Source organism: Rhamphochromis sp. 'chilingali', assembly GCF_963969265.1.
Source record: "Rhamphochromis sp. 'chilingali' genome assembly, chromosome: 14".
In the NCBI taxonomy this organism is placed as follows: domain Eukaryota; kingdom Metazoa; phylum Chordata; class Actinopteri; order Cichliformes; family Cichlidae; genus Rhamphochromis; species Rhamphochromis sp. 'chilingali'.
The window spans coordinates 27,675,162-27,695,931 of record NC_137941.1 but is presented as its reverse complement, the minus strand read 5'-3'; the positions used below and the strand labels follow the sequence as shown (position 1 = coordinate 27,695,931).

At 38.1% G+C, this 20,770-nt stretch overlaps 2 protein-coding genes across 3 annotated transcripts in view; one reads left to right on the top strand and one right to left on the bottom strand.

Moving 5' to 3' along the window:
- LOC308410023 (amine oxidase [flavin-containing]-like) overlaps window positions 1-20,770 on the bottom strand; it is a 64,103-nt gene that overhangs the window by 35,436 nt on the left and 7,897 nt on the right. The window lies entirely within an intron of this gene.
- Window positions 1,640-7,403, top strand: LOC308409637 (uncharacterized protein). 2 transcript variants are annotated; one of them, XM_080902540.1, is made up of 7 exons: window positions 1,640-2,592; window positions 3,008-3,122; window positions 3,806-3,969; window positions 4,834-5,011; window positions 5,128-5,336; window positions 5,886-6,096; window positions 7,009-7,403. In XM_080902540.1, the coding sequence occupies exons 2-7, from the start codon at window positions 3,008-3,010 to the stop codon at window positions 7,125-7,127; spliced, it is 996 nt and encodes a 331-aa protein (XP_080758666.1). In that variant the 5' UTR covers window positions 1,640-2,592; the 3' UTR covers window positions 7,128-7,403. The 2 variants fall into 2 exon arrangements, with proteins under 2 accessions (XP_080758666.1, XP_080758665.1); XM_080902539.1 differs by having other exon boundaries at window positions 2,901-3,122.

Sequence of the window (20,770 nt, the reverse complement as noted above, 5' to 3'; positions counted from 1 at the left end):
TTAGGATCTTGCCACTCAAAACCAACTTGAGAAAGATTTGTACACTCCTCGACAAATGGTTTAAAGAAGCAGGACATGTCTGGCTTTTTGGATCCAAACAAGCACATAGAAGTACATGTTTGTCTCTACTCTCCGGTGGTATCTCATTAATGCAACACAATATTGGCCAAATACTAAATTTGGAAGACTGAAAAACTGGTACACCATAACAATTAAAAGTGAGGGACAGAAAATCATCTTTACTGGTAGACTTTAAGGTCTGATACAAGCTGCCATCACATATGTCCTTTATTACACGGCTACCACTGGGATCACCTCTGAAACATAGATCATGCACATTGTGGTTCTCAAGAATGTCTTTTAGCTGATCTTTTAATGGTATACTAATAAAAAAGTTACCTTCCTCTAAACTGGCTTTCACTGTTGTGAATGAAGAACATGACACACAATTAAGTGTTTCCTCCAAAGATTGTGAAGACCCAATGTACTTAGTACAAACTCTACAGTAATGATGTCGTTTAAACTGTTTTGTAATATCAGCGAAGGGTTTCTCCAGAAAATACCTGCTTGATGGAACTACAGTAGTCCCAGCAGAATGTAACTTGAGCAGTTTCAGCAAGTCCTCCATTAATACACCTGTAGTGTTGTGTCTCAAAGCAAAGGAGAGGATTGACATGATGCTTTGAATTTCTGTTAGTCCACTGGAGCAGTTCACATCAACTCCTGCTTCAGGGGCGTTCTCCTGAATGGTTGAAAAAGAATTGTGTTATATTTGAGCAGGTTTCACTTATTTTCATATGTAGCCTTGTTTTTTTTTTTTTGCAAAACTGCATTTACAACATAAACAGCAGTCATAGCGACGTTTGTCATAGTTAAAAATGCAATTAACCGCAAGTCTTACCTGCACCATTGTGACCATTTCTATTCTTTCCTCCTGTCTTTGGGTGGCATCTTCATTGTTTCCCTGAGAAGTATTCAAATTAACTACTCTTTAAAGAAAAGAGAGCCATAGAAAGGGAACACATCTTGCATTTGTTTCTTACCAGTGACACCGTTTGTGGTTCTGGTATCTGCTCATCTCTTTGGGCAGCATCTTCACTTTCCTGTGAGGAATACAACCCAAGTATTGAATATATATATGAATTAAATATCCGAATGATATATTCCAGAACAAGTAGTGAGTCTGTCACTGACATATTTAAACAGCTTAATGGTGAGCTGTACTTTTCACTTTTACAATGTGATGGAGTAGCGTAGAAGAGACATAAGAATGAAAGTAATGCTTTATTGTGGCCTTTTTTCTGTATGTTGCTTTTAAAAGGAGAGAGAAAGAGAGAGAGAAAGAGAGGGAGAGAGAGACTATAATAATGTATTTTTATTTACCATTGGAACTGTGAAAGTTCCTTCTCTCTGGCTGTCATCTTCACCATTGTCCTTGAAATGATACAAATGAACAACTTGTTTAAGATACATTTTTCACAGCTCTGCTGAAAACAGTCGGGATGAAATTTCCATGTTGTTATTATTGTGATTGTTATTATTCTTAATGTTTTTATTGACCTTTAAATAAACACAATGAAAGAGGTTGTCTTCTAAGTAAAAAACTACATTTTTTTAAATTATATTTATCATCTCACAATTACTTAAGTAGCACTTCAGATTACTTTCAATGCAGAAACATTATGAATATAGTCTAGATTCTCAAATACTTTGCATTTTCTTATCATAACTAACCTAAACAGAATTTATCAGTCATTTGGCAAACACAATAAATTATGTTGCATAACTTATCATTGAAAATAAATATCTATGTAAGTGTATGGAATTATTAGTTTGTTAACCTACTTAGTACACACAACACAAAAATATAAGCCAAGTTATGGGTGTCAAATTAGAACTGGAATGTTCCACTTAACCAAAGTATTAAAACCCAAACACTTTGTATCAAGTGCTACTATGGTAGCTGATAAGACATTAACGATATACATTCACTTACTTGTTGTTGTGTGTTGTGCTGTCCGATGTCAGTCAAAGCTCTGTCGATTTTTCTAAAAAAATTAATAAATTCTTGTAGCTTTCATAACAATGACAGAAACTGACAACTGTATTAACTTATTGGCAAAGGTGCACATACCGTTTTTTCCATCTGGTCAAAGTACGTGAAGGAACGTTTTTCCGCATCCAGTCTATTTCACTTGTGTCAGATCTATAATGTTTTCTTTTCGGCATCACTGGCTCTTAAGTTACAAAACTCAGTTGGAATGTCAGTATAGTCTATAATCTGTGAAAAACATATTCTACCGCCAAATAGAGAAAATACTGACGTAGAGCATGAACTCAAAAATTTGTTTTCAGCTGTGAGTGCCATGATTGGTTAAGTGTACGGTCAAATATGAGGATACACCAATCAAAGGCAAAGTAGGGCGGGCCATGCTGCAGCGTACAGGTGGCCAGCTTTCACCGCGAGACCTCACACGGTCCTCATCAGGTAACGGCTTCCTTACGTAATTTAACAACAAGCGGGAAATCGGTCTAATAAAGTGTGTCTTGCAAAGATGGAGACTACGGAGACGAATAAAACTAATATCAGAGGTAAGTCGCCTAAATGTTTTCGAATTTGAATGACTTAGCTTAAGCTAATAGCTTGCTAAAAGTGGTTTGATGTTTTACGGGTCACATAGAAACAAGTGACCAACGTGGAAATGCTCTCTTCAGAGAATTATGCATGCGACATAGCACTTGGTGTCATTAAAATGGTTCAAACGGTAAAAGTATGCCTATAGAAACCATGTCAAATAGAATATTTTTTGATAAGAAAAAGCCTTTATTAGCATATAGCCTGTAGCATTCTAGCTAGGAAAAAGCAATTCTTTTTTTCCTCCCCCCTTCATTTACTACAGAACACGAGGAGAGGAAGTTTGCAGTGGTGCAGTGGAGTGAAGGGGAGGACTATGGAAAGCTTAGTGAAGTAAAAACTGTTAACATACGGGGGTATGATGACTCCAAGATGGACCATCATGGGAATCCCATTTCCACTTACTCGGCAGTTATTGAATGGCGCCATGGGAAGAAACAGCGAGGAGGGTGGCCACATTACAGGGGCACTGTTGTTTTTGTCTCTGGTAAGTAATTGTTAATGATTTGAAATGTAGAATGTCCTTCTCTACTTGAAAGTAGTTCTCTAAAGAAAAACTGAATTCACTCTTTAAAGTCATGTGCTTACTTCGTTTTTCCAGGGAGCTGAAGACTGTACTACATGTTTACTTAATATACATTAAGTATACATTACATAAAGTCACAACAGTTTTGTATTTTATCACTCGTCTTTACTCTGCTCTAAGTAAAAGTTTACATATTAACACAGTAAATCTCCTAAATGTGGCTCCTACTCCTTTTAACCCTAACCCCTGACTAATGAGATGGTTGCTTTTAGATGTTGAATAGTTGTATATTTTATGTTTCACATGTATGGAAATTCTGTGAAATAGGAATTGTTTGTTTTTTTGCTAAATGCACTATGTGAATCACAACTCAACACAAAACTAGACACTGTTACTGCTGTCTTCTTCTTCTCTTTCTCTATCCCATATACAAATGTTCTCTTTTCTTTGTTAGCTCTCTCTTTCACACAGGTCGAAGAACCATTCCAGTGTTCAGTTGTGTTTTTAGTCAGGAGTAAAAAATAACATTCATTACTGCAATTACCTGAAAACAGGACATAGTCTGGTGATTTAAAAAAAAAAACACCTGTGGAGTAATGAGGGGATTGTTGTAATGTCTTTTTGTTTCCTCCTTTGTGCTCTAGCTACTCGTTTTGAGGCAGCTCGGAAAATTAATGCACTGCTGAAGGAAAATGAACCAGAGGACCTGACCAAGAGGGTATCTGTCCATCCTGAAAACTATCAGGATGATTCTGATGACTCCGATCCAAATGAGACTCTGATTCTGTCGCAGCCATTGCAACTCAAGGTGACATTTCACTTGGAACCATTTTGTAGTATCCGTGTTTTACATGTTATCTAAACACTCCATCTTTAAATATTGGCTTCTAGGCTAGTGTCAGTCATTAGGAAACCATTATATACATGTTTTCATGTGGAAAATGAAACATTTTAGGTGATGGCTCCTTTAAAAAGTTGACACTATTGTATTGTACATCTACCATTGGATGGAGTCTATGCAGGCTACAGCCTTATGAAACGGGACAGTGTAGCCTGCAAGTAGCATTTCCTGGTTATGTCTGAACATCCTCACCATCTTTCTATTATGTTACACACCATTTCTGTCAACAAGCAATGACTGTAGTACTTCTCTTTCCCTAAAAAAAAATATATATTTTACTGATTTTTACCTTTTTCAGATCAGATATAATTTTAAAACTGAAACGTATTTACATTTAAGAAAAGGAACTCCACCAGTGGTCCCCCTATTCTACTGCACACAAAGGTCATTTGTATACAATGATTGTCAGGATTTGTTAAAGGAAAAAATCACTTGTAGCCACCTAAATTGAATTATGGTAAACTTTTTTTTTTTTTAACTGTATTCAAATGAGCCCAATCTTTGGAACAGGCCTAGTTACAGTTCTGTGATGTGCAGTACCAGTTAAAAGTTTGGACACACTTTCCCATTATATTTAATTGTAAAATTGTACAAACTTTTGACTGGTACTGTATGTGGCTAAGAAATCAGCTCTTTGAAGTATGCACCCTACACTTTGTGGCACAGCTATTGAATCTGTTGTCTTTACACTTTAGATTCATAACTTTTATGGCAGCTTTGACTATTTTATGTAAATTCCTCTTCTTTCTCGCTATCTTTTTTCATGTCCAGAAGTCAAAGGCTCCTTCAAAGAAAGACCCTGCACAGGAATTCCTTGCAATGTACAGTCATTCACCACCTTCAGTCGCTTATGGTGAAAAAAGTCCAAAAAAGACAGTAATTGGTCTAAAGCGGAAGATCCAAGACCTGAAACAAGAGAATGATAAACTGAAGGAGTTGCTTGTCCAAGGTATCACTTCCTATCACTAATTTAACAATTAAACAGCCAATATATTTGAAAAAGTCACTCTAGCCTATGTATAAACCATTCTGGTAATCATTTTTTTATTCATTTACTATATATAGATGTGCCAGAACTCATGAAGATGATGAAAAAGGTGATTAATTTGGCTGAACCTCTTAAGAGATCCAGTTTTGAGCTTCCCCAGATTTCTCCGCAGTCCACGCCCGGTTCATCATCAGATGGTTCGCTGCTGCCCCCTCCCAAATCTACTTCATCCTTCTCAACACCAGCATCTGTCATTCTATCAACAAAGGAATCCCAGTCATCAAAGGTAATGGAATTTTAAAGAATAAATAGATGAAGTGCATAAATTGGATCTACTGTCTTTCTACTTACAGTTGATCCAACCTTGAACACAATACCAATAAAAGTTTTGACGGACTTTCCTATTAGATTTAATGGGAAAATATGTCAAAACTTTTAAATTGGTACTCTACTTATTAGTATGATGGATCTAATTCAAGTGTTAAATTCATTGACTGTGTTTCTGCTGTGAAGTTTCCCTTCTTAACAAAGGAGTCTATGGGGATTGACTCTGTTTTAGAGCCAGCCCCTGGTGGAGCAGAGGCAAACTACAATTTTTCTACAAAAGCTTCACTTTTGCATGGGAATGCCTGTGCGAGTAACAAGTGATGCAGAAAAAAGTTTTGCAATCCAGTAGCTTAGCATCCGGACATTGCAGGTGAACGACGGCTCCGGGAATATACATAAATGTCACTGCCTTCAAAACTAGACGAGAAACAGAGTTTTAAGTCTGGAAAGGTATGTAGTTGTTCTTTACGTCTCTTATATTGATCAAAATGTCTTTTTGTTGGAACAGGTGGAGATTTATCCTGGGACTGGAGTCATGGTAGAGAAACTGGCCTGGGCCTATGCTACTAATGCAAATTCATCTACAACCTTTGTGAGGCATCTGCTCACAGCAGTCTTCCCTGTGGAAATATTGCTAGTGAGCAATCTTCGAGGGGGAAAACGAGGCAGAGGACATGCACGTTTACCGCTCGACAAAAATAAATTGGATGCCATCTACAGTAAGTTTTTAGCTTTTTATGGCATGTTTTCGCAGTTGTCCACACTTCTGGCATTTAAAGATAACAAAGGACCAATGAAAAACAAGGGCCACACATATGAAGAATATCTTCTTAACATTTATGCATATATTATTGTTGATGAAGAAAGGCCTCCACCAAATAGAGGATTCTAGTTGATCTTTTTTGAGTTATATCCAGATGAATGAATGGTCTTTTCATGACATACTATTGTAGGCCTTAGATTTCTCTGTAGGCCTTTCATTTCCTTTATGGTGCATTTTGTTTGTCCAACTACAAAGTAACAAATGATGGTAGATAAGTATTTTACATTCTGGATGTTCTTGCATTTGATGTATTTCAGTGACTGCGTTTACATGCAGCCGATAACCCATTCAAAACTGGAATGTTAGCAATAACCCGGTCACACATGGCTTTAAAATACCGGCAAAAATCCAAATATAAATCTTGGAGTTACCAAATATTTTTGTGAGAAAAGGGTCATGTAAAACCTCTATCGGCATATCGCCATCAGAATGAAAATGGATTTGTGTTTTGCACATGTTCTATTCCCGCGGAATCCTGGTCTTTTGAGTAGAGGAACTTTGTGTATGTGCCGTCTGGCTCTCTGTGACTCTCTCATCTCATGCATGTGAATGAGTTATTCCGAATGTTTCAGAACCCTGAATAGTGAGCCTAACTCGACCATAACCTGAATATTGGCTGTATGTAAATGTAGTCAGTGTAGTGAACCGCTCCATGCATCGTCTGCAAATTTCAAAGCTGGCACCATTAGATATTAAGACTGATTAATGCAGGATCATTGCACTATTGTTTAAGATCATTGGGTTCTTTTACACTACTAATTCTGTTCTTGTCATCACCCCCCCCCCCTGCATTTTTGTACATATATAGGTGCAACCCTTGAGAAGTGGCCTGGGACCCATCCTTCCAGCATTGGTACTACAATCAATGCCAAGATCACAGAACTCCGGGCCAGAAATAAAAATGTCTCTGTCACAGCATCCCCATAACTTGACTTTCGATGTCTCATTTGGCATGTTATTATAATGCCAATTCATGTTTTATCTATTAAAGATAGATTGTTTCTTTTGTTTTTTAAGTGGGCAGGTTTTTTGCCCTCCAAAGTTTTACTCATGTTAGCAGGTAAAAGTTCCACAAATTTGCAGCAAAAGGTATGCAGCTTAGCATGCTCTTTAAACAATAGAGCTTAGATTAGGTTAAATATTTCTGTGAAATATTAGTATGTGACTGTTATATCAGAATAATAAAAGTTAATTGAATTTAAAGATTGCCCAGTATTCATGTTTTTTGTTTTTGTTTTCTTCAGTATTACAATACATTGACTGCCGACCTGTCAAAGAAAGTTATGTTGGCTTACGAGTTTGTCTTTGCATTGCTAGTTTTTAACTGATGTTGGTCAAGCAGGGGCAAATGATACTGTTGTCTTTTTCATATGTGATAGATTTTTTTTTTCTAGTAATGTTAATTTGTATAAAATTAATAATTAAGTTTATAGGTTTTTTATGAGATGAGATTTAAGAATTCTTAGAAGAAAAATGTAAAAAAAAGAATAGTTTACCATAAAAATGTATTGCCGGAACATAAAGTGAAAACATATGTAATCTAACATATTCTTAGAATATATGTATAAAAAGCATTTAAAAAAAAGAGATTATTGCCCTGCAAACTACATTTACTTTACATATAAAAAAAATTTATCTAACAGATTTTGTTCATATATGTAAAGCATATGTCTTTATGACAATTATGTACTAAAAACTATGCAAATATTATATGGAACATCTATGGAATACATACTTTGACATGTACTTTCCTTATATAACTTATACTTAGTTTTAACATGATCCTTATGTGATCCACTTTATTATCATGTATGAAAGTAACCCGAAAGTGGCCACTTTCAGGAGTAAATCATACAAGCCTTATATGATTCACTATATATGGAGCAAACTAAAGCTGATGCAAATCTTTTCTAAGTTTTTTATATTTCTTTAACATATGGGTTTTATACGTTTTTTATATTTCTTTTCCGTATGGGTAGTTAGTTAATTTTTTTTAATCTATTGACAGCACTAATATATATATATATATATATATATATATATATATATATATATATATATATATATATATATATATATATATATATATATATATATATATATATATATATATACACAAAGCATGTGAACAAACATAAGGCAGCGCAATTTAGAGCTATAATGCAGTGTGAATTGGTTCCTCTGCTGTGCGCTCCAGTGCAGTTGGATTCCTTTCCCCATCTCTGTACTCCTGTTTTTGTCTCCCAGAAAATCCCTGTATATGTTTTTCTCCCCTGATTTCCCACCACTGCCTTTCTCCTCTCCACCACAGCACCTTAGGGTTCTGGTTGACCTAATTGCTTGGTGTCTCTGAGACATTTGAAAGGGGGGGGGAAAAAACAACTAACTGTTACATTATATTTTTATTGGACACAGAGTCTAACGTAAGTTTTGAGACTACTTGTTTATGGGTTGGACCTTATTTGATAGAGTGGAGTAAGTTTCCAAAGCTTTTTGCACAGCTATGAGGAGCACACACGTTTCTTTTCATCCCTCTGCCCTCTGTGCTGGAAAAAGAGACAGTGGCAGGCACAGTTTCCCTGACAACAGTAATTGTTAAGATTTGGTCACTTGGCAGGAGCAAACCGTATTTGTATACTGTGTGTGTGTGTGTGTGTGTGTGTGTGTGTGTCTGTGTATAAAGATATCAGCCTGTCTCCCACGGTTTCTGAAAGTAAACGTTCCCAGTACAATTCACACTCATTCAAAACAAAAATCCAGGTACTGCAGAAAGCTGCCACAACTAAGCTCAGCCACAATCCCTGCAGAGCAGCTCACTTCAATGTCAGGTGACACCCTTCTACATATCCAATCTGCTTTCTCATAAGGGGCCCACCTATTGCTCACCTGCAAGCCCATTTGTAACCCAGGTCTACCCTACAAAAGACAAAGTCTGCCTGGTTGCCTATGATTTGCCACAGTCATGCCCTGTTTATTAAGTGTGGACATGAGCTTCTCTCTGTTTAATTTAACATCATTTTTCCATGACATGACAAAACATGACAAAATCAGGATATGGGTTATGACCAGGAATAGGTGTGGCCATGTAAACCAGGCAGCTTCAGCTTCTGCTTCTTGTCTCTGATTATTTAATTCATTCCAAGAATTAAATAATCTGGCTGAGAACTAATACGATTCCTGTGCCATAATAGCTGCTCTACCTACACTAAACCTGTAATCTTCAACACATAACATCCTTTTTATCAGTAATGGGTGGCAGTAATGGATATTTGTCCATCTAGCGTGTGATTGTGACTGTAGTGAATGTTTCAAAACTGCACTCCTTTGGCCATTTCCTGTTCCTGCTTTTATCTCTTTTCTGCTGCTTGCTGTTTTCTATCATCTGACTTTCCCTCATTCCACCTCTGGCTTACCACCTGCCATTTGTCTTTTCACTTCTAATTGCTCTTGCCATGTTTTCCCCCCCCAGTGTTTCGTAGTTTTAATAGTCCCAATCACATTAACAGCCCTCAACTACACCAGATGAGAGCTGACAGACATTCAGCTCAGAATCAACTAACAACTCCTAAATGGCACTGTTTTTTTTGTCTTTTCAGTCTATCGCCTGTCTTCTTGTCTAGCTGACAGTTAGATAAGAAGATTCACACTAGAGATGTCACTAGAACTGATGCTTAGTATACCAAAATTCTAAAAATGTGACAGCACCTAGTTGTTTTGTTTTTTCAGAACTATACCTCGTGTTCGTGTAAGAGATGCATCATTAGTGTGGATGGTCTTTAAAGTGAGTGAAGACACAACGTTTGCCAAAGTAAACCATAAGGGGGCCACCCTGAAAACGTTCAATTCAATTCAATTCAATTTTATTTATATAGCGCCAAATCACAACAGCAGACGCTTTATATTGTACAGTAGATCCTACAATAAACCGTACAGTTCGTACAGAACAACAAACCTATTCAGACACTTGTGTTGTGTTCCAGATATCTTGGAACTCACATGTCAGAACTCTGGAGTGATGTCGCTCCTAAGTTAGTGCGATCCAGAAGAAGCTGGGGAAAATTTGTTTTGTTTCGGTTCTTAGCAAAGCGGCTAAAAAACACATTCATGGACAGACTGATAGAAAGTACTCAGTGCACTGAGATGGCTTATTTAGTAAGTCAATAAAAACCCCACAACAGTTGCAGTACAGGTTAAAAGTTTACAGTTTTACTACTTTTTACATCCAGTGCCAGCATCTTGGATCGCTAACTTGTGGTATGTAAATCTGCTCTGACTTTCCAAGTGTGAAATCCAAGTTTGGTGGGGCATTCCACAAAGATATTTTGACTGGGAACCCCATTAAATCACCTTGACCCAGCTGAATGTGGACATTTTAAAGACGCTAACAAAGACAAAGTGGCTGAAGATAAGCTATTCATTGCTCAGAGGTAACCACAAGCTCTGCTTTTTTAGTAAGGTAAAATCTCATTTCAGTTAATTATCTGTGTAGCCTATAACATGCTGTAATTTGTGAGAAATTTAGTTTAGTAACTTTTTTATCATGATAATACTAATAGGCATTGAAGAACATTTTCGTTTTACTTGTATGTATATGCTCTCAGTTATAGTTCTTAGAATAAAAATTATAATCTGCAAAATTCAGACATACATAGATAAATAAGTCAGAAATTGGAATTGGCCAAGACAACTGCAGTTTGTGTCAACTCTTACTCGCTGGAGAAGAAGAAGGACTTGCAGAAGGACAGGAAAAAGTACAAATGGCACAGCAAAACCTACACGTGGAAATATTTAAAAAAAAGTGCAGCTATTGTGATGGCGCCACCCTGACTCCTTGATTAAAAAAAGGTATAAGAGTCAGGTATGGAAATACTGTGCAATTTATCATACTGCAAAATCAGCTATGTTTCGCAATGGCTACTGTTATACAAAAGCTTAGGCTAACATTATGTAATGATCATCATACCTCATAGTAACGTTACAAGGCTACTCTGCAACCATCCTAACATTTTAGTCTGTGTCATGTCAACAAACTATAATGGTAAAATTTTAAATAACTGGTCTGCCATCACTGTGTCAGAGATGGGATAATCACTCTGTTTTTGTTGTTTGTTTGTATTTTTTTAAACCATGGTATTAAATTGGGTGTAGAGAAGTAAGTATGTGATTCTATGTGCGTTAGTATCATCTGCTAAATTTCTGGTATTGGAACATCCCTAATCATAGCAATTTTGTAAGCAGATTAGCTTTTAGCTATAAAAATCAAGAGACACACTAGCTGTTTCATTCTAGCTGCAACTGCATGTCTCATTTGCAGTCGCTCAAATGCCCACTCCAAAAACGAGTACGGACAAATAGGCCCCTGTTTGCCTGCTAGGCTTCACCACAGTTCACTGTATTCACGTAACTAGACCAGTCAACCATGTTTGTGTTGTTGGTGCTTTTTGGAGCATTTGTAATGCAATTATTTTGCACATAACATTACCTGCTCTGATATTTTTAGCAAAAAGAGAACCCAAATGCCAGATAGAGAAAAACAAAAGTTATTTTGATGCACTTGCAGAGGGTGAACAAAAAATACAGCATGCCGTCAGAAAAAAGAAGAGCCTGAGAAACACCAGCAAAGAATGCACGGGTAAAACACAAATGAGGGTTTAAAACAATATGACAAATCAATATGCACATTCGGGGTGATTCAAAACGAGATACAAGTAGAAACGATCCAAACTTACTGTGTCGTTAACTGTACCAACTCTTCTACCAACTATTTAGAGAGTCAGTGCTCCAGTTTGTGAGTTTTTGTGATGAATGAATTTCTATTATTACTTTTTTATATGCTAGCAGTAATTACAGTTAACAAAATATGATCATACACGCTGGAAAAAAAACAATATAGCAATGAGAAAAAAAGGCCAAACTGGAATCATAAATCAGAAGTTCATAAACATGTTGGTGACATTATGGTGGCTACATCCAGCTGTCCAATCTTATTGCTAAATAACAATGACTAGCAGTTAGTTTGTATCTTACAATGCCATAAACAGATAAAAGTATTTATCTTCTCACTACTGGTGTTAACAAAATTATGTCATCTTTTACACATGAGGGGTGTAGTTGTTTTTAAAGGGATAAATCTGAGATGTTGTTTAATGTTGAGTAAAATATTTTTCTTTAAAAAAAATGTTATGCCCTAAATTGAAAATTAGAACCTGCTTTCTAAGAATATTGAAGAACATGTTCTTCAGAGAGACAAATCACACCGTCAGTGTGTGACATTTGATTTTCTCCATGTGTCTCAGTGTGTCTGCGCCCAGACAATGTTCTTTTCACAGGAACACAAACAAAAAATCCAATAGTGTCTGAGTGACAAGTGAGACACTTGAATAGGAGCCCAATGAGGCTACATATTGATCCGCAGGGGGAGACAATTACAAGATGTGCTGCAATTACATTTTCCCAATCTCATGTTCTCAACATGCAGACACTAATTTGGTTTTTACGAGCAACAAACTGAGGAGCAATACTGACAAGCAATTACAGAATAGCTTGAAATTTACACACAAGAATATTCTCTTTTGTGTGTGTTGTCAGGAAACAGGTGATGAGGATAACTGGACCTAGGGTTACCTAGGTCCTGATTTTTATAATGATGAAAATTAGAGCTTTGAGTGCTCAGATTGAGTAGAAAGGTGCTTAATACATGTCAGTCCATTTACCATTTAACTGACTGTTACTAACATTATTGGAAATTTACATTTGCAACCACCCAAAAAATGTGTGTACTAGTGTATCTCAAAAAATGAGAACTGTTGTAAAAAAAGTTGCTTTTCCACTCAAAACTCCCAAATTCTACATATTATATTTTTATTATGCATTAAGTGAACGACTTTTTTTTCATTTAAATTTTGATGAAGCGCCTCAGAAACAGCTTCCTGAACTCAAAGAGTCTAAAGTGTGCAGTCCACCCATATCTTGAGCTAATTAAGCATAATTCATATCACTGATCAGATTCACGGAGGCCCCACCCACAGGCCCTAAAAGATCCACTGCAAGTGTCAGATACCAAGAGAACCCTAGAGGTCTGGTACCCAATGGCTGTGTCCCAATTCAGGGTCTGCACGCTTGAAGTACGCATTTTAAGTGCGATTACGTCACCGCCACGCGACGACGGCTGTCCCAATTCGAAGTGTACTTCAAATGCATACTCCAAATGCACCGTTGATTTCCCCAAATATCAAGCGTGGTCCGGTGCATGCTTCGTGGTCCCATATATCCCACAATTCATAGCGCGGCGGTGGGTGTGGATAATTTTGCCGCAAAACACGGCAGAAGGGAGCGGCCGAAGAGTGAACTGTCAAAAGTAAGTACTGAATATGATGTCACTTATTTATGTGCAAATGTTTAATAACGAAGAACATTAAAACATTACTGTTGGCCACATGTCGGCAAAGTTGTGTGATATTAGTGATGTTTGTACTTTCAGTGTTAACTTGGTTTTAAAGCATATATATACAGTGGGGCAAAAAAGTATTTAGTCAGCCACCGATTGTGCAAGTTCCCCCACTTAAAATGATGACAGAGGTCAGTAATTTGCACCAGAGGTACACTTCAACTGTGAGAGACAGAATGTGAAAAAAAAATCCATGAATTCACATGGTAGGATTTGTAAAGAATTTATTCGTAAATTAGGGTGGAAAATAAGTATTTGGTCACCTCAAACAAGGAAAATCTCTGGCTCTCACAGACCTGTAACGTCTTCTGTAAGAAGCTTTTCTGTCCCCCACTCGTTACCTGTATGAATGGCACCTGTTTGAACTCATCATCTGTATCAAAGACACCTGTCCACAGCCTCAAACAGTCAGACTCCAAACTCCGCCATGGCCAAGACCAAAGAGCTTTCGAAGGACACCAGGAAAAGTATTGTAGACCTGCACCAGACTGGGAAGAGTGAATCTACAATAGGCAAGCAGCTTGGTGTGAAAAAATCAACTGTGGGAGCAATCATCAGGAAATGGAAGACATACAAGACCACTGATAATCTCCCTCGATCTGGGGCTCCACGCAAGATCTCATCCCGTGGGGTCAAAATGATCATGAGAACGGTGAGCAAAGATCCCAGAACCACACGGGGGGACCTGGTGAATGACCTGCAGAGAGCTGGGACCAAAGTAACAAAGGTCACCATCAGTAACACACTACAACGGCAGGGAATCAAATCCCGCAGTGCCAGACGTGTTCCGCTGCTGAAGCCAGTGCATGTCCAGGCCCGTCTGAAGTTTGCCAGAGAGCACATGGATGATACAGCAGAGGATTGGGAGAATGTCATGTGGTCAGATGAAACCAAAGTAGAACTTTTTGGTATAAACTCAACTCGTCGTGTTTGGAGGAAGAAGAATACTGAGTTGCATCCCAAGAACACCATACCTACTGTGAAGCATGGGGGTGGAAACATCATGCTATGGGGCTGTTTTTCTGCCAAGGGGACAGGACGACTGATCCGTGTTAAGGACAGAATGAATGGGGCCATGTATCGTGAGATTTTGAGCCAAAACCTCCTTCCATCAGTGAGAACTTTGAAGATGAAACGAGGCTGGGTCTTCCAACATGACAATGATCCAAAACACACCGCCCGGGCAACAAAGGAGTGGCTCCGTAAGAAGCATTTGAAAGTCCTGGAGTGGCCTAGCCAGTCTCCAGACCTCAACCCCATAGAAAATCTGTGGCGGGAGTTGAAAGTCCGTGTTGCTCGGCGACAGCCCCAAAACATCACTGCTCTCGAGAAGATCTGCATGGAGGAATGGGCCAAAATACCAGCTACTGTGTGTGCAAACCTGGTATAGACCTATAGTAAATGTTTGACCTCTGTTATTGCCAACAAAGGTTATGTTACAAAGTATATAGTTGTATTTTTGTTATTGACCAAATACTTATTTTCCACCCTGATTTACGAATAAATTCTTTACAAATCCTACCATGTGGATTCATGGATTTTATTTTCACATTCTGTCTCTCACAGTTGAAGTGTACCTCTGGTGCAAATTACTGACCTCTGTCATCATTTTAGGTGGGGGACCTTGCACAATCGGTGGCTGACTAAATACTTTTTTGCCCCACTGTATCTATATATAGATAGATAGAGATATATCTCATGATAATCTGACAATACTATAATATTGGTCATTTTATATTTACATTACCACAGTGAGATGATTTTAGTCTCATGAACAACATTAGCTAATTGTTATTTACTAACTAATCTTGAAATGACTGTTCAGTACAGAAGTGAAGCCCAACAATCGTGTTTTACAGTCCTGTGGTCTCAGCCTCAGATACTCAACTAATCAAAGTGATGTCATGACAAAAATGAATGACCAAAAAAACTTTTTTTTCTCTCTCCTTCATTTCTGTCAAACAAAGCTGTATGAAACATTTCTCCCGGTTAGTATCATGGTTGCTAGGCAACCTGAACAGCGCGACGAAGGCAAGACCGTCCCATTTCACAAGCCTCTCACTTCCGCACTTCTCGTACTTATAGTACGCACCGTACGTAGTACGCGTAGTGCGCGTACTTCAAGCGTGTAGACCCTGAATTGGGACACAGCCAATTCAGGGTCTGCAGCCTTAAAGGCCGCATTTTAAGGCCGATTACGTCACAGCAACGCGACAAAGGCTGTCCCAATCCAAAGGCTGCTCGAAATGCGGCCCTCAAATGCGTCCTTCATTTCCCTGAATTTTAAGGACGTGTAGACTTCGTGACCCAACATATCCCAGAATGCATAGCGCGGCGGTGGGTGTGGATAATGTTGCCGGAAAAAAAAACAGTGGATGAGGGGCACCCGAAGAGTAAACTTTAAGTAAGTACTGAATATTATGTCACTTATTTATGTGCAAATGTTTACTAACGAAGAACATTAAAACATTACTGTTGGCCACATGTCGGCAAAGTTATGTGACATTAGTGACGTTTGTACTAACTTGGTTTTAAAGCCTTTACTTTAAAATATACGCTGTTCAATAGCTGAGCTTAATCTTACAGAGAATGATCAAAGCTCATGTAGAAAGAAACAAACAAATGAACAAAAGATTTTCTCCTTCATTTCTGTCAAACAATGCTGTATGAAACGTTTCCAGATGTTAGTATCATGGTTGCTAGGCAACCTGGGCAGCGCGACGGAGGCTAGACCGTCCCATTTCACAAGCCTCGCACTTCCGGCCTTAATGGTCTTTGAGTACGCGGCCCTTGTGGACCGTTAAAGCTGCGTACTTTAAGGCTGCAGACCCTGAATTGGGATACAGCCAATGTTCCCTCTAAGCTGCGCGCGTGTGCAATTGCACACTGCTGGCACGGTCTCTGCGCACAGAAAAAAAATCTAACCTGAATTGAAATTAAAACTTTAACAATTCTGTTTTGCAGTGTTAGTCAGTAAGTGACTGGCTGCTCCCGTATGGGATTAGAACGATGCCACCTTATCCCATAGTCCAGCCAATGATGCGATTCACATTCGTATATACGCAGCTAATCAACGTCGTTGACAGGCTATGACAGCGTCCTTATGTGCCGACACCGGTGTTTTAGCTAGCAAAGCGGCTGATGTGGAGTGAAGCCACATTAATGACAACGTGTACAACCATTGGAGATGTGAGCAGGACAGACGGAGCAATTGATGGAAAAAGTGTGGACTTTATACCAGTTTGTAAATTGAGTTGATAGGCCACGTAAAACCAGAGTTATGATAAAAATATCTGCAATGTTTGGTTTTCTTCCTGAATACTATCGTTGTTTATATTTACTGAGGGAAGAAACGGTAAAAATGGTGTTTTATAAGGAAAACGCTCTCCGCCTGTGAGCAAAGTTGAAACCAAAAAAACCAACCCTTTCCTATTCGTCGAAAAATGTACCATGTCGACCAATCAAAAGATGATATGGCAACATGGTATTTAGTTGTTTAGGAAGGGGGAAGTTTTAGGAGTGACGCGGTGTTTTGAGATGTGAGAGGTTCGCCATGTTTAGTGCAAATCTTGTGTAGTTAGTGTGTAGTGTAGTCAATAGTTTTCTTGTGTGCGTCAGAACAATGAGGCGACTGCTGAATGTTACAGGTGTTACAGGAGTGACACATCTCCTGTTGTCAGGCCTGCAGGTATCAGGCTGTTGTTCTCCTTTATCTCATAGTGGACAGAAATAATTTTTTGGAGTGGCACAAATAATTTGTGTGGCATCAAATTTGATGCAGAACAGCTGATTGTTCTGTAAATAGTTTGAAATGTTTATTTTAAAAAAACGTCTTGGCTGCATTTTTAGGTAAACAGCTGCAAAAAACTTTGTTTACAAAACTCAGTTACTTTTTTGAAGAAGTAACTATATAATTAATTGCCCAACATTGGTCATTATATACTGTATTTTGCAGACAGAGAGTTACAGGACTCGCTCCCAGACCACAGACTCATAATACAAGTCAGAGCTTTATATATATATATATATATAAAAAGAAAAATTAAGTTGTGTTTTGGAGTTCAAGTTATTTTTACTTCCAATAGTGTGAACATACTACACAGGTCAATGACTAGATTTTTTTTTAATTTTCATTGTAAGTGGGCTAAAGCAGTTAATTAAAAGTAGTCTAACATAAATGCAAATGCTGTAATTTGATTATTTTAATAAACCATGTAACTTGGATGGATTCGATGCTGGTGTGACCACAGTGCACACGTCTGCTGTTGCTCACAGTAGTCCAAGGGACCGCTCAGGGAGTTTGTGTGTTCGCTCAGACACATGAAAAATTAGAGGGAACATTGCTGGTACCCATTACCTGGTTCATAAAGCAGGTGGTCTTAATTTGATGTTTCATTGCTACAAAGGTCAGAGCAGGTTTAATATGCTTTGAAAGTTTGGTGTGCAATAATTAAAATAGCCTTCTTCATGTTTAGTTTCCACTCTAGGATCAGTAACCAGCCCTCTACTTGACCAATTCCAGGAAATGACTACTCCCTGCCAAGAAACAGTCTGGAACACAACCCACCATAAATCAGCAATGAACGTTTTAATTCTTCTGCTTTATATGAGCTAAACACCAAAGATATAATATGTAAAATACTGAGCTTTACAGCTGCTGTCTTCATTCTACGCTGAGTTAGAACTGGCTGGAAGGCAGTGTTGTAGCTGTGCATGTGCAATACAGACATGTGAGTTGTATCAGTTTCCCATGTGATTCTATCTATAGCAACTTCCTTAAAGGGGCAGTGCCCTCAAAAGGATAGCAAATCATTTTAAAGTTGTAAATTTCCTTTCACGCAATCGTTAAATATACCATCAGGCAGACAGATAATTTTGTCAGTCAAGCAGTGAACAAAAAAACAGAGGACCTCATAATCCTACCCTAAATCCTTCAATTAAAATATATCACAAACAGAGAAAAGGGCTTTCCAGGTGTGCAAACATCAATCAGCTGAATGCACTTTTCACACAGCCAACGTCAGCATTTGTAACATTAACACACCTGACATTTCTCATGACTTTAGCTGCCACACACAAGGCAAACACAGAGGCGCAGGCATGCAGAAATGCACTTATTACATGTTGTCCATCGAATGATTGAATCAGACCGCACACACCACAGGCTCTGTTGTTTGCACAGCTGGACAGAGAAAGTGGTTATCTAGGATTGAAGCCATAATGAAGCTAAATTGCAAGAGAAGGTGAGGATTTATTCACATATGGACTGTTCACATACGTTGACGGATATATTTAGAACACAGCAGGTGCAATGAGTCCTAGAAATGTATTTATGAGATTGAACGCACCACTTAAATTCAATTTAGTTTTATTTCTAGAGCACCGATTGACAACAGCAGTTGCCTCAAGGGGCTTTAAATTGTAGAATAAAGATCCTGCAATATTAGAGGGAAAACCCCAGCAATCAGACAGCACCCTATGAGCAAGCACTTAGCAACAGTGGGAAGAAAACAGGGTCCGGGGTATCATTAGAAGGCACAGCATGATTTTTACTGCTATGCAGATGATATCCAGCTTTATTTTTCCATGAAGCCAAATGATAAGCACCAATTAGTTAAACTGCAGGAATGTCTTAAAGACAAAGATCTGGATGACCTCTAACCGGTCGCAGCAGATGGGTGCTCCTCCCTGAGCCTGGTTCTGCTGGAGGTTTCTTCCTGTTGAAAGGGAGTTTTTCCTTCCCACTCTCAACTTAGTGTTTGGTCATAGGGGGTTGTTTGATTGATGGGGTTTCGCTGAATTATTGTAGGGTCTTTAATACTAAGCGCCTTGAGGTGACTGATGTTGTGATTGGTGCTATAAAATAACATTTAATTTAATTTAACTGAATACTTAGGATATCAGGGTCAGTAAAAATGTAAAAAGTGAAAGTCTATCACAGTTTTGATATACTTCATTTGGGTTTTTTGTTTGTTTTTCTTCTACTTCACAATTTACTGTCTCTAACCCAACTGTTTTAATTTTAATGTAACTTGCTGCAACACTGTAATATCATGAAACAGGTGAATTTTGGTTATCTTCGAGTGATTTTACATTAGGTATTTCAGGTCTTCTTGCTAAAAGTTCACCATCTGCAATTAGGAATTTATGGTAAATGGTAAATGGCCTGTATTTATATAGCGCTTTACTAGTCCCTAAGGACCCCAAAGCGCTTTACATATCCAGTCATCCACCCATTCACACACACATTCACACACTGGTGATGGCAAGCTACATTGTAGCCACAGCCACCCTGGGGAGCACTGACTCTTATATACAAGAGTTTTATCTTTTTTATATCACTGTTATCTCATTGGTGGACGTAGGACGTAGAATTTAGAGACTTTTGGTGAATTTAAAGCTCAGCTCTCACTCATGTCACAGTTATCTTTACAGAGAACATAAGTTATCACTTACGTCCTCCGGAAAGATGCCATCCTCTGCCATCACCAGGATTGCACTTACTAAAATCCTTTAACTAAATTGTATCTGGTAATGCCTTTAGTGCAATGCAGTGCAATGGGAACTTTCCATCTCGTGTTACCTCTCGTGTTACCTGTAAATTGTAAATATTGTAAAACTTTTCTTCTGTCATTTAATGGTCGGGCATTGTACAGCTACAAGCATTTCACCCCCATGTCATACTGTGTATGGTTGTGTGTGTGTGACAAATAAAATTTGAATTTGAATTTTTACCTGCTGGCAGGATGACCACATCATTCAGCATTCTTACTTGAAAGTAGAGCAGGGCGATATGGCCAAAAATATTTATCACGATATATATTTGAAAATTTGCGATAACGATATAACTGACGATATAATTGATGCGAGACAAAATACAACTCCACAACATTACTAGCGCAAAAAGACAACCTTCCATTTATTTTCACTTAAACAAGAAGCTGGTTTTTATGTACATTAAAGCTTTATAAAAATGTAACAGTGCAAATGCAAATTCCTTGCTGAGAGTTTAACCAAAAGGCATTTCCAGTAGAAATGGGCTGACATATCCTGAGCATAACCATGTATAATAGCCACTGAAGTTAAAAAGAGGTGCTTTGCAACATTAAACTGCAGTGTGCAG